At 46.8% G+C, this 24,726-nt stretch overlaps 2 protein-coding genes across 5 annotated transcripts in view; one reads left to right on the forward strand and one right to left on the reverse strand.

The window, feature by feature from the left end:
* Nucleotides 1-432: 432 nt before the first annotated feature.
* CHRAC1 (chromatin accessibility complex subunit 1) lies at nucleotides 433-18,320 on the forward strand. Of its 2 annotated transcripts, none has more exons than XM_072774637.1 (3): nucleotides 433-705; nucleotides 2,056-2,182; nucleotides 2,892-3,995. In XM_072774637.1, exons 1-3 carry the CDS (start codon nucleotides 559-561, stop codon nucleotides 3,011-3,013), a joined length of 396 nt encoding a protein of 131 aa, XP_072630738.1. In that variant the 5' UTR covers nucleotides 433-558; the 3' UTR covers nucleotides 3,014-3,995. The 2 variants fall into 2 exon arrangements, with proteins under 2 accessions (XP_072630738.1, XP_072630739.1); XM_072774638.1 differs by lacking the exon at nucleotides 2,892-3,995 and adding an exon at nucleotides 18,183-18,320 and having other exon boundaries at nucleotides 466-705.
* Nucleotides 8,697-24,726, reverse strand: part of AGO2 (argonaute RISC catalytic component 2) — a 111,736-nt gene continuing 95,706 nt past the window's right edge. For all 3 annotated transcript variants that reach the window (XM_072774634.1, XM_072774635.1, XM_072774636.1), the window contains 3 exons: nucleotides 21,865-21,966; nucleotides 21,023-21,222; nucleotides 8,697-20,747 (listed from right to left, as the gene is read on the reverse strand). In XM_072774634.1, coding sequence (XP_072630735.1) covers nucleotides 20,639-20,747; nucleotides 21,023-21,222; nucleotides 21,865-21,966 — 411 coding nt within the window. In that variant the 3' untranslated portion in view covers nucleotides 8,697-20,638. The remainder of the gene's footprint in view (nucleotides 20,748-21,022; nucleotides 21,223-21,864; nucleotides 21,967-24,726) is intronic.

The following is a 24,726-nucleotide window of genomic DNA, read 5'->3' on the forward strand; positions in this document are numbered from 1 at the left end:
CACACCGCAGCTTGTCCGCGGCCTCCGCCTTCTACTCTGCCCCCCGCTCGCACCCTCCCCGCTCCGCCCCGCGCCGCTCACGGCAGCCAGAGGGATCCCGGAACTCGCCCGACAGATCCCTTCGGCCGCTTCCCACTTAGAACAAGAGCCAGCAGAGCCGAGGCTCCCTCGCAGTCCTGCTGCAGCACACCGGGCTCCCGGAGCGGCTCCAGCCCTGGGCCTGCGCCGGCGTGGACCCCGCCGCGAGGCAGCGCCTTCTCGGGGCCCCCCGCCCCGTATCTCCGCGGACCCCGCTGCGCGATCGCCGCCGAGCCCCCGGGTCCCGCACCGCGCAGGCAAGGCCGGCCCCCGGCGGGAAGCCCCGCCCCCGCCCCCCGGCGCGCGGCATCTCGGGATTTGTAGTCCGGCCCCGGAAGGGCAGGCGCCCGCCCCCGCGGCCGCGCCTCCCCGACACTACAACTCCCACGGGGCAGCGGGACGCCGCTCCCGCACCCTCCAGGCCGGCAGGCCGCCTGCCTCGCGGCGGGTTCGGCGGCCGCCGCGGGGCGGGGCGCGAAGATGGCGGACGCGGTCGCTGGCAGAGACAAGTGCGGGGAGCCGCGGCTCGTGTCACTGCCCCTGTCCCGCATCCGGGTCATCATGAAGAGCTCGCCCGAGGTGTCCAGCATCAACCAGGAGGCGCTGGTGCTCACGGCCAAGGCCACGGTGAGGCGGGCCGCGCGGGAGGACGGAGGGGCGGGGGGCCGCCCGGAACCGTCGCGCCCCCCTCCTGACCCCCCCACCCCGGCCGCGGGGCGCGCGCCCTCCGCCCCGCCCGCCGTCCCCCTCCTCCTCCTCCTCCTCGGCGCGCCTTCCGCCCACCCACTCGGCTTGCCTCGCTGCCCCGCGCAGCTCCCGCCCTCCCCCGCGCGCCCTCCGCCCCGCCCACCGCGCGCCGCTCCCGCCCTCCCCCGCGCGCCCTCCGCCCCGCCCCCCGCTCCCGTCCGCCCTCGCGCGCCTATCGCCTACCCGCTCCTCCGTCTGCGGCGCCGCGCCCGGCCCGCGCAGCTCCCGTCCTCCCTTGCGCGCCCTCCGGCCCGCCCGCCGCGCCGTTCCCGCCGTCCCCCGCGCGGGCCCCCGCGCCTTCCCGTCCCCCGCGTGCGGCCTGTGCCTTGGGTTTCGGGTTCCGGCGGCTCGGGGGCGGGGGGGCGGGGCCTCCCGCGCCTCATCAGCGCCCGTGGTACCTGCGCGCGCCCAGGTGCACCTGCCTGCATCTTAGCGCCCCGGGCCCTGTGTCGGCTGCGGTTCTGCCCGCGCGCGGTGTCCCTGGGCTCGGGCCTCCGCCGCTGGGGGCCGGGGGGCTCCGTGCTCCCGGGGTCCCGGGGATCTTCCTTCTGTTTCCCGTTAAAGGGTAGAGTTGAGTGAGCCCTAGAGGCCCAGAGCCCCCGGGCGCCTGCGTCACCCGGACATCACCCGCGCCTTCACGCCTCCTTGGGTTGAGAGCCCCGGAGGGAGAGCGTCCCCAGCAGCCTTGGCCTCGGGGTGCTCGGTGTCCCCGCCCGGCACGTCCCGCCTGCGAGGGTGAGGGCGCGGGGCGCGGGGCGCGGGGCGCGGGCGGGCGGGCGCTAGGACCCCTCCCTCCCGGGCCCGGAGGGCGTTAGAGTGAGGAGCGGTGACCTCGAGGCTCCAGGCTCCGCTCAGGCGGTTGCTTTAGGGAAGGTGTTTGGGCAAATGGGGAAACGTTGTAGGGAACCGGCTGAGACGCGGTGCTCGAGGAGAAGGCCGACTGCGCTGGGTCAAGGAGGCAAGTTGGGAGTGGACCGAGCTGCAGTCCTTGCACACTTCCAACCCACGGCTGAATGCCTGGTCAGCGTTTTGCCTGCATTAGGAATCTAAAATGGCTTTAGGGCAATGCCTGCTTCCCCACCGGCTTTGACCCCCGCGGGCTTCCTGTAACTGGAGAACCCAAGATAATCTGCAGTCTGGTCACCTAAGCCTTAATGTAATTTAAAAAATTAAGTTCTGCGGTAGGTTTTTAGAGCATACCTTTCATTTTACTTTTTCGTTTTGTTTTAGGAACTCTTTGTTCATTATCTAGCCACCTATTCCTACAGACATGGCAGCGGAAAAGAAAGGAAAGCTCTCACCTACAGTGATTTATCAAACACTGCAGAGGAATCGGAAACTTTTCAGTTTCTTGCAGGTACTCAGTCTTTGAGACATTCTGGTTAAAACATACATAGTAATTTACACCTTTTTTTTCTTTCCTTCTTTTTTTTCTCCTGTTTTCACTGAAATAGACAATTTTTTTTTTTTTTTTTTTTTTTTTTTTTTTGCTGCTTTCTCCAGGTGCCAAAGTTTACCATGACCTGGCACAGGAAGACATTTGTAGTTTTGTCAGAGTATGTTTGTAATGTGGTTCACCTAGAATGGTAACGAAGTCAGCAACCTGCACAGGGATGTTTGGCTGGGTGGCTGGGTGGCTGGGGGAGCCTGGCTGACCCACCCCTCAGACTCCTTATCACTGAAGGGAAAACTCTGGGCTGGTCTACGTGGCCCTAAGAGCAGAGAAAGTAATAGTTGTGGACAGGCTGTGGGGGCCACAGCTGTAAAGAGCTTCCATCTGCCTCCGAGGCCAGTCGGCATGTCTCAGGTAGGTGGGCAGACTTGCTCATCACCAGCACATACAGGAGCACATAATTTGCAGTCCGTGGAGTGGAAACAGGTCTTTGGCAGGAGTCAGGAGGCAATACTTGTTTCCTGCTATTTCACCCAGAAGCATGGTCGGAATTTTGTCTTGTTTTGGAAACTGTTCTAGAGTTCAAAGCAGAAACTAGCACATTTTGAAATTTGCATTGCTGTGTTCGTGGTCTGCCAAAACCAATTGCTGATGTTAGCTTTATATTTTTAAGATATATTACCAAAGAAGATTTTAGCTAGTAAATATCTGAAAATGCTTAAAGAGAAGAGGGACGAGGACGAGGAGGAGAATGACAGCGATGATGGGAGTGACGGGGACGAAGCAGAATCCTAGACCAAACAGGAAGTGCTTTAGAAATCACCCTGCTGAGGACCCTCCTGGATTAGCAGCATTGCTTGGAAGTAAGCACAGCGCTGTGTGACTTTAGACTCCTCACTTCTCAGAGACTTCAAGTACATTGGATTTCTTCCTGGCTAAGATAGAGCACCTGTTGTGCCCACATCACAAATGGCCAGAAGAAAAGTGACCCAGACAGCAGCCTCTCTGAGGGGCCCGCACTGCAGTTCGGGGGCACAGAGGCACCAAGAAAGCTGCCTGTATGGTCAGGCACTGCCAGTTGATCTGCTGCAGCTGAAAGCTGTGGAGGCAGACAATTTTGCTTCACTTTTTAATTTACAGATAGATTTTGAAGAGCTTCTAAATACCAGTTGTATAAATTCATAGATGTATATCTGGAAATTAGTTCTTGTAAACAACTAGATGTAGTTTGAGCTAAATACATAGTATATGGGTAGTATGTTACATTTGAAAATTTAATGATTTGTTCAAATACTACAATTTTATTAACTAAAGAAATAAAATTTCTTTATTAGAAGCTGTACATAGTTTTAGTCAATGCTTTGTGGAACTAGTTTTGGAGCTCTCTATTCTAATGTCTTGCATATTATCTGAGAAGTCTGCAAAATTTAAAAATAAGCGTTTCTAATACTTTCATTCTCGGAAGAAAAAAAACTCAAGTTAATTAAATCAAATACGAAAAGAAATATAATCTCTGTATAAACATATTTCTCTTAAAAACATTTTATTTTTTTATTTTATTTTATATTTTCTTAAAAAACATTTTAAAACATGTTGTATATTGAAAATCTCTCAGGGCGCCTGGGTGGCTCAGTCAGTTGAGCATCTGCCTTTGGCTCAGGTTATGATTTCAGGGTCCTGGGATCAAGTCCCACATTGGGCTCCCTGCTCAGCAGGGATCTGCTTTTCCCTCTGCCTCTGCTCCTTCTCAAGTAAATAAATAAAACTTAAGAGAAAATGTCTTATTTTACTGTTCCTTTCTTTATACTCAAATTGTTTTTATTCTTCACAGAGAAAACTACAAGCCCTATTTTTTTTTCCCCCACATAGGGTAAATTTTTGGCTCTTGTTTTTTTAGTCTCTCTCTCTTTTTTAAAAAGTTGAATTAGGGCAGCCTGGGTGGCTCAGCGGTTTAGGTCGCCTTTGGCCCAGGGTGTGATCCTGGAGACCGGAGATCAAGTCCCACTTCGGGCTCCCTGCGTGGAGCCTGCTTCTTCCTCGGCCTGTGTCACTGCCTCTCTCTCTGTATGTCTCTCTCATGAATAATTAAATAAAATCTTAAAAAAGTTGAATTAATTTTACATCCAATAAATCATCCTTTAATAGCCAATCTTTTATGTAAATATCAATATATGGGACAGTTCCCCATCACCCCAAATTTTCCCCTGTACCCCTGCAGTCCCTTCCTTTATCTGCAGGTAACCACTGATACTTTGTTCCTCTCGTTTTAAAATTTTTAATTTTTTAAGAAAATCTTCACTTCAATATACAGTTTTGAGCTTTGACAAAACCAGTTCCACAACCACAAGATTCAACAGTTGTATCACCCCCCAAATTCCCTCTTGGTCAAAGTCATTTCAAACCCTTTACCTTGGCAACCACTGAGCTATTCTTTACCCATGTGAAAGTTCACAAACTTTTTCTGGAAAGGGTCATAGAGAAAGCATTTTAAGATTTGGGGGGATAATAACCTGTCACAGCTGTTGACCTGTGCCATCATAATAGAAAAGCTGCCGTAGACGATACAGAAAGGAATGAGTATGGCTGTATTTTGGTGAGGTTTCATTTCTGGATACTGATGTTTGAATTGTGTAATTTTTATGGGTCATGAATTATTCTTTTGAAATAAGAACGTGGGCAGCCTTGGTGGCGCAGCAGTTTAGTGCCGCCTGCAGCCCGGGGCGTGATCTTGGAGACCCTGGATCGAGTCCCACGTCAGGCTCTCTGCATGGAGCCTGCTTCTCCCTCTGCCTGTGTCTCTGCCTCTCATTCTCTCTCTGTGTCTCTATGAATAAATAAATAAAATCTTTTTTTTTTTTTTTAAAGAAATAACATAAAAACCATTCTTAGCGTATAGGCCACACAGAAACACAGTGGGCTGGCTCTGGCTCGCAGACCATGGTTTGCTGACCTGCCTTTCCCATGTCACATGGATGGAACACTAGTACAGAGCCAGGGCATACAGCCTTGTTTGGTTATGTGTAACAGGAGATGCGTGTTGTTGCAGGGCAGAATAGAAGAGGAAAGATGCAGGTTGCATGGGTGGCTCAGTCCTTTTTATTGCTAAGGATTACCTGGTCTGGATGTATAGGTCAACAGAGCATTTCCAATTTGGGTTGTTTCCAGTGTTGATGATTACAAATAAAGCCCTAGAAACCTCTGTATACAGGTTTTGTGTGAACATAGGTTGTCACTTCGATTGAGTATATACTTAGTAGAGTTTTGTGTTTAAGTTCATAGGAAACTGCCAGGCTTCTAAAGTGGCTATGCCATTTTGCATTCCCACTCGCAATAAATGAGCTTCAGATGCTCTGTATCCTCTGCAAAACTTTTATTTCAGCCATTTTCATGGGTATAGGTTTTCATTTGCATTTCTTTTATGACAAATGAGCATCTTTTGCTTATTTGCCATATTTTCTTCTTTTTAAAAAGATTTTATTCATGAGAGACAGAGAGGCAGAGACACAGGCAGAAGAAGAAGCAGGTTCCGTGCAGGGAACCCAACGCGGGACTCAATCCCGGGTCTCCAGGATCACACCCTGGGCTGAAGGCGGCGCTAAACCGCCAACCCACCCGGGCTGCCCTATTCATATTTTCTTTGGTCCAAGTCTTTTGCTCATCTTTTTACTGGATTTTCTTTCTGTTGAGTTTTGAGGATTTTACATATTCTGAATACGATCCCTTTGCTTGATTTTGGGATTTGCAAATATTTTCTTCCACTCTGTGGCTTGTCTTTACCGTCTCTTGACAGCATCTTTCAAAGAGCAGACATTATTTATCTTTGAGAAGTTCTTAATTGGGCAAGTCCAGTTTATCAGTTTTTTTTCTCTGGGGATCATGCTTTTCATGTATCTAAAGACTTGTCATCAAACCCAAAGTAGCAAAGATCTTCTCTGTATCTTAGTAGGCTCCACGCCCAGTGTAGGGCTTGAACTCCAACCTTGAGATCAAGACCTGAGCTGAGATCAAAAACAGGTCACTTAGCTGACTGAGCCACCCAGGTGCTCCTCTCTGTGTATCTTTGTATTTTTTATTGTTGTGGTTTGAACAACTTTTAAAATATCTCTATCTTTTTAAATGCCATCCATGGCCTCTAGTCTGTGTCTCCACTAACATATTCCTGTTTAAGAGAGCCCCAGGGGGAAAAAAAAAAAGCAAGCCCCAGGAAAAATATTGTATTTTGTGTCTAACCAGCTGAAACATTCTTAACCCATCCAAAGCACTTGAAATCCAATTATTCGGGGATTTCTCCCCTTCCTGGGTCCTCGAGCTACATGCCAGTCTGTTACAGTAGCTTGCTAAATGGTGTCATCTTGTCTGTAGCCTCTTTCTTCTTCTTCTTTTTTTTTTTTTTTTAAAGATTTTATTTGAGAGGGAATAAGTGGTGGAGCGGGGAAGAGAGGGGGAGAGAGAAGCAGACTCCCCGCTGAGCAGGGATCATGGGATCCCTGGGATCCTTGGGATCATGACCTGAGCTGAAGGCAGATGCTTAACTGACTGAGCCACCCTTGCAACCCATCTCTTTCCTCTTCTATTCTGGTATCAGATTACCAGAACACTTTCATGAAGATTAGTGTTTCCTAATCAGAAATGTTAAAAATTGGGATGCCTGGGTGGCTCAGTGGTTGAACGTCTGCCAGCAGCCCAGGGTGTGATCCCGGGGTCCTGGGATCAAGTCCCACGTCAGGCTCCCTGCAGGGAGCCTGCTTTTCCCTCTGTCTCTCTGTGTCTCTCATGAATAAATAAAATCTTTAAAAAAAAAAAAAGTTAAAAACAGCCGATATTAAAGTAGCTACTGGGGGGCTGCACCTCCTCTAATATTGTGTACATTTTCATTTAATCCTCCCATCAATTTGACTACCTTCCTTACTGGACCTTGCAGCTTAAAAATGAAGTTGCTTCCCACTCTATGTGGGCTACAGTCTTTACTTGGACTTCAGCACCCTTAACACTGATCTTACTCTTTGTATCCTATACTTTTCTTACATTAACCTTCCATTCATCCCGGTATGACACCTCATCCTCTATGGAGCATAAACAGCTTCTGATGAAACATTTCTTTTCTGAAATTTTCTCCTAATTCATGTAACACCATCATACAGTTTTAAATTTTAAAAAAGATGTATTTATTTTAGAGGGAGGGAATGTGGGCAGGGGGAGGGGCAGAGAGAAACTCAAGCAGACTCCCCACTGAACACAGAGCCTGTCTCAGGGCTCAATCTTACCACACTGAGATCACTACCTGAGCTGAGACCAAGAGTCAGACACCCAACCAAGTGAGGCAGGAGCCCCACCATCATATAGTTTAACAGGAAGAATGTCACAAAGTTTGGCCTGTAGCATTATAGAGCTCCTATTCTCTTCTTCCAGTTTCAGCTAGCATGTCCCAGGGCCAGTGGCACAAAGGTGCTGTCTGGTTTTATTTTTATTCTTATTTAAATATTGTACTTATTTATTAGAGAGACAGAGAGAGAGAGGCAGAGACACAGGCAGAGGGAGAAGCAGGCTTCATGCAGGGAGCCCGACGTGGGACTCGATCCCAGGATCCTGGGATCACGACCTGGGCTAAAGTTGGCGCTAAACCGCTGAGCCACCCAGGGGCCCCTGCTGTCTGGTTTTAGATATTAAGTGAGAAGTACAGGGTCCTGGATATCTTAGGCAGGGTGGGGGGCTGTGGGGGAGGAAGTTCATCATGATTTTGTTAAGGAAAAAAAGACTGGAACAGAATATACCAGTCTTTTAAGAAAAATTACCTGTTAGTGTTGTGATTATAAATAAAGTTTTCATCTTCATATTCATCTGAATTTTCATATTCTCTATAAGACATAACATACTCTTCAAAATCAGAAAATAGCCTTCAGCAGGAACAAAGTATTATTAGCCTGCTTTAGTGACAATGTACATGCATCCTAGGGTTTTCAGCCATTTCTTTGGCTTCAGTCCAACCCTCCTTTCCCAACAGCACCTACTCTTCACAGTACAGATAGTGGAAGTCATGAACAGCCCAGAGTGAGGCCACCAGGGATTTCAGAGTGGTAGCAGTACGTGTAACCCTAGCAAGGGCAGAGGGAGTTATGACCCACCAGGATGAGAACCCTCTGATTCCCACACAACATGGACCTCAGGACTTGCACTCGATTGGGGCTTAGTTGAACGGCTTTTTACTTCATCCTTTCTCATGGCTGCTAGGGTAGAAACACCACATTTCCCCTAGATACCACATTTATTTTTCTAGTTCATTCCTGTGATTTTCATCCCCAGGCCTGAATTCTCAAGGACTAATGCCCAGTTATTTTGAATACATTGTTCAAGGAACAGGTCCAGTACTTGCAGACTAGGCCTCTAGACATCATCATTGAAGGCAGGCTCTCACCTCAGAAACCTGTGCAGAAGGAAGTCCCCAAATCGTGAGTAATTGAAGATCTTTTGGAGAGGCGGCTGTAAATATGAGGAATTTTATTTTATTTTTTGCTGACATACTATGAGGCAAAACAAAATTGACACCATACAAAATAACTTTATAAAATATCATTCACATCATATTTTATCAGATTTACAGCATTCTGTGCATGTTAAGTATGTAAGGAGGTGAAAAAACACTATGCCAAACTTTAGTATTAGTTTATATACACACAGTAAGAAACAAAACAAGTAACTGTTAGGTTTTCCATGAATTTATTGCAAAAATAGTGCAAACTACTTAACCTAGTAAGCTGTAAAACAAACTCGAAAGGACCCAGCTAAGCTTAAACACGACAATAGATGCTCAGTGTCTCAGCCTTTAGCTCACTTCACCAGTTTATCTTTTGTCAATCCAGACCACTCCCCATCTGTTGGGTGAGGGTGAGTGCTGGGGATGGAGAAACGCAAAGACTGGCTCTTCAGAGACCACAGCCATCTGGCTGCCTGATGCCAGCAATTCCTTTAGGATCATGCTACTTGCTCAATGGCAATTCTGTGAGGTCTGGGTTGAAAACATTTAGATGCCATCACGTCTAAGTCTGACCTTAGGAAGAAGTTCTCCAACCTCTTGATGACATGGAGAAAAGAATTAAGAAAGCAGCATGAACAGAAAGGACTGGGAACATTATTGTCTGCTTGCACACATGGTACCCTTTTGCTTAGGTATATTTGGGTAAAGTAGTATTCTACTGGTGGGCAACCTTTGAACCAGATACTGAAGTTAAAAAGACAAAAACAAAGGATACTGTATCCTGACAAGAGTAACTTTAAGATTTCTTCCAACAGTCTATTGGGGTCCAAAAAGCATAGCTCTAAAAACAAAATAATAAGAGCAAAACAAAATGCTACATATAAAAGCTAAAGAAACAAAATGCAGCATATTCAGGTTCTTTTTCTTGAGGTACCTATATAAATTTAATCACCTGCCCCAAAGTACTCTTGTTAGGTCAAAGAACAAAATGCTGACTGGTGAGCCAATTGCGGGGCATTCATCACTACTGAGAAAGTGCAACAATGCCGATCTGTATATGCAGCATACTAACGGGGGGAGCGACTCTTTACAAAATAGAGCTGAAGTACTGACCTGATGGACGCTTAACAATGAAAACACTTAACTAGAATCATCCCATTTTTTTGAGATCCTGCAGCAAAAAGCCTCCCAAGTCAACTTTCAAAGTTTTGCCACTAAGGAATGTTGGTTCTCTTGTAAAATTCAGAGATCTCTTTAAAATAGTAAAACTATATACTACAGGAAAGATCCCTAATTTTTATTTCTTATTGGTATAAAATCAAATTCTTAAGACTCCAAAATATTGTGTTACCTCCAAAGAATTAAGTTAAAAAAGATCACCATAGTAGGAAAAGTCTAGAATTGTAAACTGCCAAATATAAAAGCATGGAAAGTCTTCGATCTCCTACCTTAGTTTCTCACCTGCCAGAAAGCTTGCCTAACTCGCGGCGACCTGAGCGCAGGCCTCCCCCCTCTCCAGCCGGCTCCTGCACTCCCCCTTCCCTCCGGCTGCTCACGGTCACCAGCACCTCCACCAGGACAGATGGAATCAACCACAGTCCACTGGCTGCACATGAGATGAATGTACCAAATACGCCAGAGGAGAAGGGGAGCACGGATGGCGAAACAAGAAGAGTACGCGTGAGTTTCTGGGCTGCCCCTTCATTGGCACAGAAAATGAAGAGAGCTGTCAGTATATGCATAGAAGAGCTTGGAATTTGCTTGTAAAATGTTAATTTGCTCTTGGACATCCTTTTTTCCTTTTCACAAGAGGGCAGTTGGGATTTCAATACATAGAACTAGTTGGCTGGGGGTAATCTATCAAATTCCATGGCCAATTGGGCTTTTTCTCCCCACCTGCAATATAAAATATTTCATTTCATGCTGATTTTTTTTCAATGCATTAGGACTCAACACAAAAGGCACAAAATAAATAAAAATATTATTAAATAAACGGAAATTATGATTTCAAGCTTTGTGTGGAGTTACATCTTGCTGTTTGGTTACTTTTTTCCAATTTAATTTGACAGACTTAGTAAATAGCACCCAACTGTTTAACTGAGGTAGATCCACATTGTAAAGAAAGCTGGGTCCCCTCCATTTCATGTCTCAATTTAAGATGCTTTTACAGAAACAAAAATCCATATAATCCTATGCAGAAGCAATGGCAGGTGGCACTACCTGAAGAAAGCTTAGAATGTGAGCAGGTCAGCAATTAAGATTTATGCCCAAATCATACTCTCCATCAGCCATAAATAAATCTCAGACTGGAGGGAAAAAAAACCAAACATTTAAAAGTAACCCTGAAAAAGTCTCTAGACTTTCAGAACAGGTCTTCTTGACTGCCACAGAAATGCACAATGGTCCATTTTCATCAAGCAATGGCAACAGCCAAGCCAGACCAGAGAGAGAGAGAGAGAGAGAGAGAGAGAGATCTGGATCACTGCAAATTTCCCTTTGTAACTCTGGAGAAAAGACTGGTTGAATTATGATATAGCATCTTGATCTGAACAGTTTAAACTCACTGCCTAATATTTTTGCATACTCTGAAACTTACAATTTTAACATCTGATTAAGGCTTGATTTAAAGTGGCATTACCACCTAGCGTCATGCAAGCATTGGACATCCTCAAAACACACGGAATGGTATGAAACGAGACAAGGACGTGAAGCCTCAGAAGTGTATTTAGCAGGTACGAGAATTTTATAACGAATTTTACAATTCATGTAGCAAATGAGAAATTATACAGAGAGGCCAATGTATATAAATACTAGTTTATACAGGAACTTTCAATTTACAAAACAGCACTGCACGGTTTCTCTACTGCAAGCACACGACGCCGTCACAGAGACCCCCCCATCGCCCTGCACGGCTCTGAACGAGCCCGCAGATAGTTCGCAGAGTACCACCTGCAGGACGCCCGTGTAGCTGCTCGGCTTCTTAGAAAACACTACACTCGCAATGGTCACAATACATGTTGATTCAAAATCTCTTCCAAAATGTTTCTTTGTGGGGGAAATGAAGAACAGGCAAGATCCACCTAAGGAACTTCTGAATTCATTTTTGGTTCTTTTTCAATTATTTTATAAAAATAAAATAAAACTAGAAAAGTTGATAAAACTCAGGGTTAAAAGCCCTCAATACGTATTAGGTAAGTAATCTGAAGTGTACCAGAGGTAAGACAAATATGCATGTAGACACTACATTCTTTTCTTGTATTTAATGAGTAATTAGCCACTTTGCTGCACAGAAACTTACAACTATTCTCTTAAAACTTCTTAAGTAAAAACTCACTTGCCTCTACAGTTATAAAACATGAATTCATACCTTCAACAGCTACATTAAAATCCACTATCAAACTCAGGATTCAAATTTCAGTTTAGTGCTAAACTATATGCTTTCAGGATTTCAGTCATGTGTATATTTGGCTTTGAAGAGGAACCAAAATTATTAACGTAGCATCCCCTCTGCAGCCAGCACCTCTGCCGAGGGAACAACCATGCCTTTCAAAATGAGGGTTTGGTAGAAGGAAGGAAGGGCCAAGAGGAGCCGCCAAGAATGAGTTTCTATGCATTTTAAAAATAAATAACATTGGATTATTTCCCCCACTTAAAAGCAATAAAATCATCTCTTAACCCTCAACAGGGTTAAGGTGTTTTTTAATTAGACCATCAGCCAAGAAACTGCTCAATACCTGGCTTGGAAAAGTTCGAGATAAAAAAATGTATTTTACGCATGTCAGAACCGGGAGTCCTCTATGCACGGCTCACCCAAGTCAGCAGCTTCCCCGCACACCACAAAACAGAGCCACACAAATGGAAAAGCATCCCAAAGTAAGGACAGTAGGACTGAGTAGCACCTTACGTCTGAGGGCTTCACACGCAATTCACAGAGACACGATTCCAATTTTCATTCTAAAAATCTAGTTCTGTTACACTAAATATGCTTGTTGAGTGACTCTGAGGACAAAACCACTGGGTTGTGTTGATGGCCGCCGCCAAGGCCTAAGAGATGGATCTTGCGCTGACTTCCTGGAATTCCAGCAGACGTGGACTTGGGAAGGAATTCCTTCAACTATGAGAACCTAACGTTTTCTGACACGAGACAGCGTGCATGGGCATCACAGTTTACAGAGTCAGGAGTTGAGGAGCAGATACAGCTTAGAAGGCAGAAGATCAATGATTGACTTGTGGAATGGTACAGGCTTACTTCCCAATAAAAATGCAGCCCCAACATGATTGAGAAAGGACACTGAGGACCGGACTTTAAAGGCACAGCGGCTGAGACCGGGTCTTCCAGAACACGCTCAGTCTGGTACCAAAGGAGACCAGAGGAAGGCCTGGTGCCACCTGCTTCCTGGGTCAGAGGGACCTGCCCTCTCCCACACCCCGAGATTGTTCCCACAGTCTCTAGAGTTCCAAGGAGCCTTGGCTCCCCAACACAAGCACCTAGTTCTGCCAAGTGGTGCCAAGGAGCCAAGCATCAGCCTGCAGCACACCCCCTGGCCTGGTTGTGTGGGGTGTTCTTGGGTTCAACTCATGGTTTTAAGGACCTTGATTCAGAAGCTACTTAATGAGGGCGGCCTCAACATCTAGTTCCTGGAGACACTTGAGGGGCAAGAGTTAGTATTTGGTGTTTTAGCTTTAACTCTGAACTACTGAAATCCAAAGAGGTCGTAAATAGAAGATAATTCAGCCTCCTGCCACCCCCCAGAAAGGGGATGGGAGTGAGTTGAGGATTCAACTCTTCTGCATACCACCAAGGGCGTTGAAAGATGTTAACGCATTGAAATTTTTCACATCGACCAATAAGAGAAAAGTGTTAACAAAAGCACCAGTAATCTTCAGTTCCCTCTTTTAAAATAACCTTTCATGAATGCGAAGATGGCGGGAGAGGCCCACCCCAGGATTCTGGAGATCTGTAACGCAAAAAGCTGATGGGTGGGTCTGAGTTCAACAGTTCACATTACTGAATCAAGGAGGGGGCCGCTGTGCAGTGTCCCCCAAAACACCCTGAATGGGATCCTAGTTGAAAATGAGGCCAACCCAGAGCACCCAAGCAAGTTCCAGAAGCATGTCAGCAGACGTTGTGGGTTACCCACCCTACACATCCATGCATCTTGGGGTGGGCTCTATCTACAAAACAGTGTAACTGCAGAAGTACAAAACATTCTTAGAAAGACTGCAAAGGACACTTAGCTCTTTCAGAATTAAAGCACGCCATGTAGCATGAAAAGCATCAAAACCCAAAACAACAGTGCTAAAGGCAAAAATTTCCAGGTAACGTTGTATTTGGAACCTCTCTGGGCCAAAGTCAGTGTCTGAGGAGTGTCCGGTAAGAGGGCAGAGCAACCTCCACACAACCAGACATCTGTAACTGCAAAACCACCTGCCTGTCCCTCAAGAATATAACAGCAAACCAATGGAGGTGTCTTGGAGCAGATAGGAACCATTCCAAAGACGAGACAATGTAGAGAATGTAAAAACAAGATCCGAAGAAGGCAGAGGATGACACCGACTGACCCACAGTGTGTGGGCAAAGGACATTCTGACAGCAAAGTGGTTAATCACAGGAGGGGTACTCAGAACGGTAACAAACTCCCTCAGGACAGACTGCCCGTAAGTTAGCGTCAGGGGAGCCAGGGTGCTGGCAGCAGGAACTCCTACTTCAAGATGCTGGCTGTGGACCCTGTGTCCACAACAGAGGGCCTTGGACTCGAACGGAACATTTTGCTTTTAAACTGTAGATCATGTTTATTAAGTAGGGAGTGATGGTAACTCAAGGTTCCAAAGTCAAAGGTCAACTATAACTGCATGGTTTTTTGAAACCATACAGCCGCTTTAGACGTATTATTTGCATGAGAGTCGGTGTTTCAGCACCTTCGTGATTTTACAGAGTGTACAAAAAGGGAGAAGAGAGCAGAGGGAGCCATTTTCAACCCATTCATAAGTAACACAGAGAAGAAAGTGCTTTCTTACAGCAAATAGGAAAGTGAAAATCCAGGACAACAGGCCGTTTCAAGGTTTCACCACCCACGGCCCTGCGTGGAGATGTTCCCGCCAGCCTGTGAGGACGGTGCGGAAAGCTTTTCCATTTTATTCACGCTGGCTGCGTAGAACCCTAGATTATTGAGCTGGGCAGCCCTGAGGAGTCCCCGGTCCACCTCTGATGCCTCCGAGGGGGAGGAGGGGACTGCCCATGGGTCACAGTATGGCACACACATTTTCAAGCCAGAACTAAAGAGAGAGATGTTCACAATTCAGTTTATTCAGGCAACGTTTTGGCTTTTTTCAGTGTGGATAGCTACGCTTAAGAGCAAACATGAACCTATTGAGAATTCAGAGGTAGCCTTTATCTGCATTTATTTTTATTTTTTTTAAACTAAAAGGTATTTAGAAACCACCTTCTGTAGTGATTTGGCTAAGCCAATACATTCACTTTAGACAATAAAATGGCAAAACATAACCAAAAAAGCATTAGGGAGGGCACCACGACGGCATCGACGCTACGTGAACACACACTCACGACTGGTTTGGGTCTAAAAGCTCCTTTGTGTGTCTGATACCGGGTAGCCTGACCACAAACAATCACACACCGTGTGCCGGAGCACACACTTCTTATCTAGCAAAAATCACAAGCCATAAAGGAACAGCACTGGATTCCAGGTCTCTCTAGCATCTATGCATTAAGCCGCAAATGACAGTTTTGACACAACAGTGATCTCATGGCTTCAAAATGATGGCTGACCAAAGAGAGGCGAGGGAGGCCCTTGCTTAGTGGTCTATTCACATTGGCCACACAGATGCTTCCTATCCAGACTGTCAGATGCTGGATGGAACTGGAAGAAAATGCTTTCAGGAGCCACGGGAAACAGCAAGGAATTAGACCGAAAAAAGTGTTCAAAGGATTTATAATCAATCCTCTTAAAATCAAACCTTCAGACCTCCAGGGGAGAGGACTCTCCTTTCTATAGATTGCAGAAAACCTACTTCCTGAAAAACAAGAACACGAGGCTAATTTGTCCTTCATGAATAGTCAACAGACACAAGGCTACAGAGGCAGAGCGAGGGCCACGCAGCTCTAACACATAATACTGAAAACATAGCAGTCCCCTACAATGTAGCGACGTGTTGTGTTCATATCATTTTTGCTAACCTAAATCTATTTACAATCATTTCAAACAAGTACAGCAGATGCAAAGTTGGACACAATAAAAAGGAAGTTGTCAAAAAATCAGTGCAATTATTTTGAGTTGAAAATTTTCCTTACAAAAGAGTCAGCATGTGTGTATAACACAGACAGCCCCATCACAAAGTCACACGTGCACCGGGTCTACACTGAAAACACGTCAAGGCGGCCGAGCCTGCAGGCAGGGCAGCTAGAAAGAATCTTCTTGGTTACTTTGGGGAAGGGCTTAAAATATAAATAAAATATTTGCATTCTGAGAGTGAGGCGCACAAACACTGAGGAAGTTTCTGTTTATTGTACATTCCTTTCTCATGAGAGTGAGAGATGAGTCAAAGAGAGGTCACAGGGAGATTTCTATGGCTTGTCTGGGCCACTGGGATTGTCCACTGTCTGGATTATGTCAACTTCTAAAGCTCCTCCTAATGGAACTGCCTTAGGTGTAGGAAAATGCCCATGAAAAATCCTTTTAACTGTCCACCAGATCAAAGTCCCGTTGAAGGAGTACATCCAGATCCTGACGGCTCCACGAAACAAGCCAAGTGCTTCCATGACGACGAGCAACCGAGAGAAGCCGTCCCAGCCCCCCAGGCCCCCTAGAGACAGTCTGGTGTCCCAACTGCAGGACGCTTGGCTGGTCTACCCTTAACATATTGTATCAAATATATAATTTGACTGAAAAACTGCCTTGTAAAAATAAAATTTAAATCACCCTGCAGATCAATGTAAAATTACATTGCTGCATATATAAGAAAAACAATTCATCCAGAAAAATTACATTTGTGGCTTTCAAAAATAAATCATCCAGCAAACTTGCAGGTAAACATTAGGCAATTTATAAAAGTTGGGGAAAATAATTTCTATCATATCCATCAGGTACCACATGCACTGGGATATATCCACATCGGCCAAATCGAACCAGAGCAGAAAGAAAAAAATAAATAGCAACATTTGCATTTAACAACAATAAAAATAACATATAATATAACATCAGTAAAACCACCCCCCAACCCTGCTGTAGGAACTGAGCTCAAACTGTCTTCCAATGAGCACTCTGTAACCAGGGGTAAACATCAGTAATGGCAGTGACCACGGCCAGCCTCAAAGAGCACAGACATCACTCTGTCCCCACCACGGCCCTCTCAGGCAAGCCCGCCCAGTGGCCAGGGGTGGCCGGCAGTTCTAGAGTGTGGACATTCATCCAAGGGAGTGTAAGACCACTACCAACAAGCAACATCACCTTAAAAAGTAAAAGCAGACCCTATAATGTATCAAAAGTGTCTAAGGGGAGACTTCTCAAAACCCAAACCAAACCAAACAATCCCTTCCTAGAGGTACGAGTACGCCTAGTTTTACAAAAATGTATCTGAACTAGGAAAGTCTGAGCGTGTCGAACACAAAGAGGATGGATCTCAGCGGCACCGTCCTCGGCTCCCCTGGGCTTCCTTCATTGCTTTGTCACTAGGGCGACAGTGGGGCGAACAAGACAGACGGTGGTGAAGGGATGGGAGCGGTCATTCTTCTTAAAGTGAATATTTTAACATCTACTAGGAAGAGTACCAGTATAAGAATCTAATCAGGAGACCTCTTTTAAAGAGACGAGATAAATCCCAGTTTTTCTTTTAAATGAATCCAGATTTCTACATCATAATTTTCACATTCAGTTTGCTTAAAGCAAGGCACACCTTACTTAACAGTGGGGTGGGGCAAAGCCAGCGCACAGACACCTCTCAAATCTGCATGCACCCCAAGCCTCCGGGTGGCTAGACGCAGGCAGAGGGCGGAGCTACCCTGGGAGCCCTCTTGGGGTCATGGGGGTGGGGTGGGGGGCAGAGGTAGCCCGGGCGGGGGTGTAAGCACAGTCAGAGACAGCAAGGGCCCCTTTTGGCTTCCATGTGAACAGGGCTCAGACTTAGTCTACAGGACATTGAGGTTTTACGCTGTCTCAAAATTTATCCTAATAATGGGGGGATTGGTAGAAATTTGGGAAAACAATTATTTACCTGAGAAATTGTAACTACAGCCATTTGAATTCTGAATCATCCGTCAGATGTGTACAAAGGTATGCAGCTAACCTAGCTGGAGATGTTTGGTCTATTAATGCTTTTAGTATTAAAAGTTTTATAAAACAAGCATAGGGCTATAAAAAGTACCCTTCTCAAAGTACTTTGGCCCACTAAAAGGAAAACCTTTCCTTCAAAATGATTAAAAACAACAACAACAAGACATTTAGGTCTAACTTTCCACTGGCCTGCGATCTTTCCTAGGTGTTAGCTCAGCGAGTACCTGCCTGTGCTGCCGCCAAAGGGCTCCTCCTCCGCTGGGCCCTCGGTGCTCGAGGGAGAGCACTCCTCAGAAAGCTCTAGATCAGAGGTCCTGACTTTAGGCAGCCCTGGAACCTCAGTCGATGGTATAAAATACAGATGCCCAGCCCCGGCTCTGGAGAATCGGATTCAGGAGTCTGCATTTTTACCAAGTACCACCACTGCCTCGACCACCAGGACCCTGCTGCAGGTAGCAGAAACACACCTTTGAGACACATGGTTCTAGATGATCCTCAGAATGGCTGAAAACTAACCTAATTTCAGATTTCAAAAGTGTGTAAGTGAAAAGATTCCCTCCTTAAGCTTGAATGCTCCTGGTAATTTCAGCCAAGAGTGTATAGGTATCCTTCTGAAAATAGGAGAAAGTGCCACTTGCCAATAAAACGACAGGGAATTGCAACATTTCTTAGAGCAGAGGCTTCTGTTCGTTTAAAAAGACCAAAAAAAAAAAAAAAAAAAAAAAAAAAACCACCCAACAAACAAACCCCCAAACAAAAAAGATACAGCAAGAAGAGGCTAATGCCATTAATAAGACACCCACATGCACACACGGACACACACACGCACACACCACTCTGAGTATATATCTTCACAAATAATAGTCTCCCCTTTGTCATCGCCGCCGAAATCTAGGCCGAGTGTCCATTACAGCTCCGCCCGCGGCTCCCCTGCCCCCCCCCCCCCGCACTCCCCCAGCACCCCAGGGCCGCGGGCGACACACAGGGGGGTGCCTTTTCCGCCGCAGTGCCAGAGGTAAGTGTCAGGCTGGGCTCGGGGGGCCGGCAGCAGGGAGAGGGAGGCCGACAGAGCACAAAGCAGCACTAGGGGAAGGCCCGTCTCCTCCCCTGAATCTCTACACTGAAAGTGGATTTGATTTTTTTTTTCCTTTTTAAATTGTCCAAAAGGACAAACAGCCCACTTAGCACAAACAGAGTTGTCCGCTGTTACCCTTTTCAAGTTGTCCATGGTTATCATGCTTAGTGCAATGGTTTCTAGCTGGGCAAACCCACACGCAGGGCCCAGGATGCAAGGCTCTTCTGCTGGCGCGGCGTCCACCGAGGGCAGGGCTCGCCGGGCCCGTGCCCACGGGGCGCCTCCGCCCACGGCTCTCTGCGCGCTTCAGTGCATAGGTCCTACGGAACTCGTCTAACAGAACCGGACAGAGAGAGGGACACTCGGACACACGGACTTGTTTCCCGGGAATGGAAGAATAAATACATTCCATTTGTGCTTAATCGGCCGAGCAATGCACAGGGGGCAGGACGTGGGGTGGTGGCGAGCGGCCGCCGGGCCCGCGCTCGGTCCCCCCGAAGGTACAGGCTACGCAATCTACGCGGGGGGGAGGCGGGTGGCGGTCACATTGACTCAATTGCATACTCCTGTATGTAAGCACTGAGAACCACAGGAGGTGGTCCAGTCTCCAGAACACTCTTGATATGCGAAACAGATCACAATAAGCACCCCGAAGTCAATAAAATGAAAAAACAGCATCTATCTATCACATTAATACTGCAAACCAGATATATATATTTTTTCTCTTACATTAAAGACATAACAGTGAAAAAGGATTGTACTGTATTTATCACCACAGACCCGTATTCTTTAGAAACTTTGGAAAATAAATGTCACAGTCCTATAGGACAAATCTTATGATTAGACTGTCGGCATATTGTCTTTTTTCTTTTTTTTTTTTTAAATAAATTTTTATTAAAATGGCACTTGTCTGCCAATCTCTCTGGACCTATAAATGTTGTAAACACACATGGCCCATCCTCTGCCCCCGCTCCTTATTTCAAGCTGAGTGAAAGGCAGGCAATGGCAGGACAAGACACCCATGGGCGCCTCGGCGGGCCACCTGCCCGAGGTCCTGAAGAGCTTGCGTCAGCCCTGTCAGGAGCACACTAGTATCACTCTGACATAAAACTTTAGTGACCACCTCAGAATGCTCAAGGCTTTAAAACCACAGCCACGATCTGCGTTGCTTTCACTCTCTGAGAACGTTCACAGCTAGTTTGAGCCCACCAATTTCATAGAGAATCATGTGTTAAAAACAAGTAAATTGAATGACCAAATAAATTAAAAATGTTTTAAAGCCCTGAGTTCATAGACTGGTTTTAGGAGATTTTTAGGAAACACGGGACTCTATTTTTAATAAGCAGCTTATAGATTTTGGCAAACCATATTTCCTACGACAATGGGGTCTCATACAGGTCTGCAGTTCAAAATCCAAGTTTGAAATCTGGGACGGAAGGCATTCTGGAAAATGGAGAATCTACTAAAATCAATGACGTCTCATGTTCGATGCTGGCTGTCACGGAAGGGCTGGGCATCTGTTGGTCTGAGTGTAGCTGGTCTCATGTGAATCCAACTCGGTACACAATCGTAAACACTAAAACACGTCAAGCAAAGTACATGGTGCGCAGCGTGTCCTGATGAACCTGGACTGCCTTTGCCAACGCTTGATGGTCTCGTCCATTACTCTGCCCGGAGGTATGGCTTCCTTCGGCACTGCGGGGATGGGAGGAGAGAGAGAGTGTGCAGCCTTTAATGCACCACGAGGCAGCGTGCGGGTAACTAGGTAAGACTATGCACTAGACGTCTGGGGTGGTGGCCATGCGGCCACTGGGCGGCAGTGTCGGTGCTGGCCTCCGGGTGTCTGTGTCACAGTCGGCTCCAGCCACAGGGGCCCCACTGCTTCCCGGTCTGAACACGGAGCTGCCAAAGCGTGTTACAGAAGTGCCCCCTGCCATGACCCCAGCCAGTTTGAAAGGCATGCCACTCACCTGTCATGTTCTTTGTCCACCAGGTGGTACCTGGCCCGGAAGGCCACCAGGTGGGCATAGTATGCTGGCGCCGGGATGGACACGGAGCGTGTGCAGCGCACATAGGTGTGACACAGCTGGTAGGTGAGAATCTGCAGCTCATCGGAAGAGAAACGATTGTCATCCCAAAGCACGTGATAGTGGGAAGGCCTGCTTGTTCCCTAAAAGCAGATCAGAGGATCAGAGGAGTCAATGTGAGAGTGAGAAATCCAGAACTCACCTACGCGAGGGCACTGCTGAGAAAAGCCACGCTTTGGTCACGGTGGGCTATGCAACCTCCGTACAGAGAACACAGTGGGACGACTCCTAAGGACAAAACACTGTGGGCCCCTCACCGACAGAGACCTTCCCTGTACGTCCTACAAAGGCGTGTGGCCGGGGACAAGGCTGCGGCCCATGAAGTGGGAAGGAGTGGACCCTGAGTCAGCACCTCCGTCACCTGCTGCCCTTCTCGTAGCAGCCCCAGGGGCCCTGTCACCGCTCACATCTCTGCTAGCTCGCTGGTCACCGGGCTCCAGGCACATGGGACACCTCTTGCACCTCACCAGCGCACCTGGCCTCTGCCCCAGCTACTTCTGACTTCATCTCATCTAAAATGGGAACCCCGACCACAGCACACCAGTGGGTCCCTGCTCCTCAGCACCCACGGTCCCAAGCCGCACCTGTTCACTGGCCACCTGCCCAAGTGCCTTGGGGACAGGCTGGGGCCCCAGCCCTGGTTCCCCTAGTGTGCCCCCAGTGCCCGCTGGGGTCTGTGTTCGGAGACACCGAGAACGTGCGGAGGGCCCCCCCACCGTCCTTACCTGGATGCCAGCGTGACTACACAGGTAGAAGTCAAACTCGGTCGGGTGGGTGATTTTCGTGTCCACAGTTGTGCCTGCTGGAATGTTTCCACTTTTCCCGACCTTCGGCAACACAGGAGCCCATTAGACACGGGGCAGCAAGGTAAAGCTAGCAATTCCGCCTCACCCACACTGCGTTCCGCTGCTGGCCCTTCCTGATCGCAGGCTGCCCGATTTCGCAGTCTACACCAGCTAATGCATTTGCTCAGCGCTACAGAACTAAGATAAAATTTAACAAACACTAACTACTAGAAGTAAGTAAGTTCCTGTCCCATGACGGCTGGGGCTATTTTCCCCATCTCGTCAAGGCCCAGAAGAGAATCGTAGTTGTCTGCCCTTCACTGAGAATCTGTGTGTAACGCTTGAAGAACTCCCCATGACTGCTGAGGTCACCGACACACAAATCTAAAACCATGCACGATGGACACCTGACAGGTCATCAGCTGTGCACAAACACACCTGCTGTTCAAGGCACAAAAGCTAGAAAACCCTGAAAGCTGTCAGGAGCTCTTGCGCCTTGTGGGTGGCTTCATCACCACCACCCAAGAGGGCATGCTTTTCCCTTAGAGACCATCGGAGAAGCAGGGGTACAGACTAGACTGCGAATTATATCCAACCACTTCACTCTAGGCTCACATTCTAGGATGACAAAGCCAGCAGACGCCCCGCTACTACCACTGGGGAGCAACAACGCCAAAGCTCTAGAGCCCAACCTATTTTTAGTAAATCACTAGTTTTTTAGTTATACAATTTTCAAACACAAACAAAAGAGAGAATCCCCGGTATAACCCCTGTGCCCCTTTGGGTGTGTATTTTACTTCTTGCCAACCTTTTTCACACCTTCTGATTTTTTTTTAAGTAAACGATTTGAAAATAGTGCCTCCCTCTGCTTCCCTCCTATGTTGCAGTCTCAGATTTAGACTTTATCATTCCTACATATGCTTTTATTTTTCACTGCATTTTTAAGTTTCCCTTAGCACTACCTGGTGTTACTTCCCAGGTTTTAAAGTTGTGTACGTGTGTCACATATGTTCTGCTACCTGCGGTTTTGCTCAATATTTACAATTTTGAGATGTATTCATGTGATACACACAGTCTATCATATTCATTGCCGTGTAGCATGTCAGTATATGAACACATCACAACCCCTTCTCCTGTTAGCAGATAAAGTTTTTGCTATCAAAAACAATACTGCAAAAGCTTAAAAAAAAGGGGGGGGGACTCCTGGGTGGCTCAGTGGTTGAGCATCTTCTTTCAGCTCAGGGTATGATCCCGGGGTCCTGGGATTGAGTCCCGCATTGGGCTGCTCACAGGGAGCCTGCTTCTCCCTCTGCCTACGTCTCTGCCTCTCTCCTTCTGTGCCTTTCAAGAATAAATAAAATCTTAAAAAAATAAAAGAAACAATGGTGCAATAAATATTCTTATACATGTGTCCTTCTACATAGGCAGGTGGGTTTCTCCAGGGCTAGAATTACCAAATGCCATCCAAGGTGACTTATTAGTCTCCACTCCATTGAAAGTGTGGGAGAGTCTTCATAATAATGCTTTTGCCCTATGCCAAGGACAATGCCAAGAGCTTAGTGTGTTAGCTCAGCTAACCTTCCTGACATCCCGAGGAAGGTGTTCTAGGGGGGCTGACACCTGTGGTTATGCAGCCTGGATGCTGAGGGGTGCACAGCCAGGCTGTCTGGCTCCAGACTCTGTGCTCCTGACTGTGTCACAACGCCCACATCCTTGTCAAAACTTGTTATTATCAGGATAACTTTGAGTCCCACCCTGACATTTCCCATTTTCTGAAAAATTTTGCTTAAGATTATCCTTTGAAGGTTTTATAAAACTGGTCTATAGAAAAAAATCTAGATAAGCTTCATAAAAAAAGCTAAGTAGTTTCCTCTTTTATTCCCATTCTCTGCCACACTTTAAGATCATGTCTTCTTGGGATGCCTGGGTAGTTCAGTGGTTGAGCATGTGCCTTTGGCTCAGGTACTGATTCCAGGGTCCTGGGATCAAGTCCTGCATTGAGCTCCTCACAGGGAGCCTGCTTCTCCCTCTGCCTCTCTCTCTGTGTCTCTCATGAATAAATAAAATCTTTTTAAAAAAGGAAAAGATCATGTCTTCTTGAAGGTTTGGCCAAAGTTGCCTGTAAAACTCTCTGGGCCTGATGCCTTTGGGAAACAATGACTGGATTATCCTGCAGAGCTGGTCTCAGTAATTTATGTGATTCCACAAACAACTGTTTGTATCTATTTCTTCTGACTTTTCTAATGTATCTATCAGTGTAAAGCCTGGAGAAACACATCCCCCCTCTGGGGTCACGGTTCTCTTTTTGCTCTTAATATTGTTACAAGTAACCTTTTTTTCCCCCTTGTTGACTCTTGCTAAATTTATCCATCTTCAAAGAAGCAGATTTTGTTTGTGTTAATATGCTCCTCTTCTTCATCTTTTCCTTCATTATCTCACATTTCGGGAGGGGCTGGGAGGGGCTGGGTAGGAACAAGTGACTTTGAGCCCGGTGACTCCAGATGGGGGTGGGGTGGGGTGGTGGTGGCAGTGGTCGGGGGGGGGGGGGGGGGGGGGGGCTGGGCAGGGAGGGAGCCTTCCCTCCTGCCTCTTCTGTTCTTGCTGCACATTAGGGCACTTGATGGTTCTCTTCCTTATTTTCCCACGGATGTATCTAAGTCTATTCTCTTCAAGAACTGCTTCAGCTACACTGCATAAAGTCTGAAATGAGATTCTCTTGTTTTTCTTCAGTTCTGATTACTTTGTAATTTTTATTCCCTTTGCATGTTTAATGCATGTGCTACTTGGAAGTGAATTTAAAAT

The sequence above is a fragment of the Canis lupus genome, chromosome 14, assembly GCF_048164855.1.
Source record: "Canis lupus baileyi chromosome 14, mCanLup2.hap1, whole genome shotgun sequence".
NCBI lineage: Eukaryota > Metazoa > Chordata > Mammalia > Carnivora > Canidae > Canis > Canis lupus.

What these genes read in the sequence shown, in the direction of transcription:
- CHRAC1 (XM_072774637.1), top strand. Translation starts at nt 559, where the DNA reads ATGGCGGACGCGGTCGCTGGCAGAGACAAGTGCGGGGAGCCGCGGCTC. An exon ending in TGCTCACGGCCAAGGCCACG is followed by an intron (nt 706 to 2,055) that starts GTGAGGCGGGCC and finishes GTTTTGTTTTAG; the next exon opens with GAACTCTTTGTTCATTATCT. An exon ending in AACTTTTCAGTTTCTTGCAG is followed by an intron (nt 2,183 to 2,891) that starts GTACTCAGTCTT and finishes TATATTTTTAAG; the next exon opens with ATATATTACCAAAGAAGATT.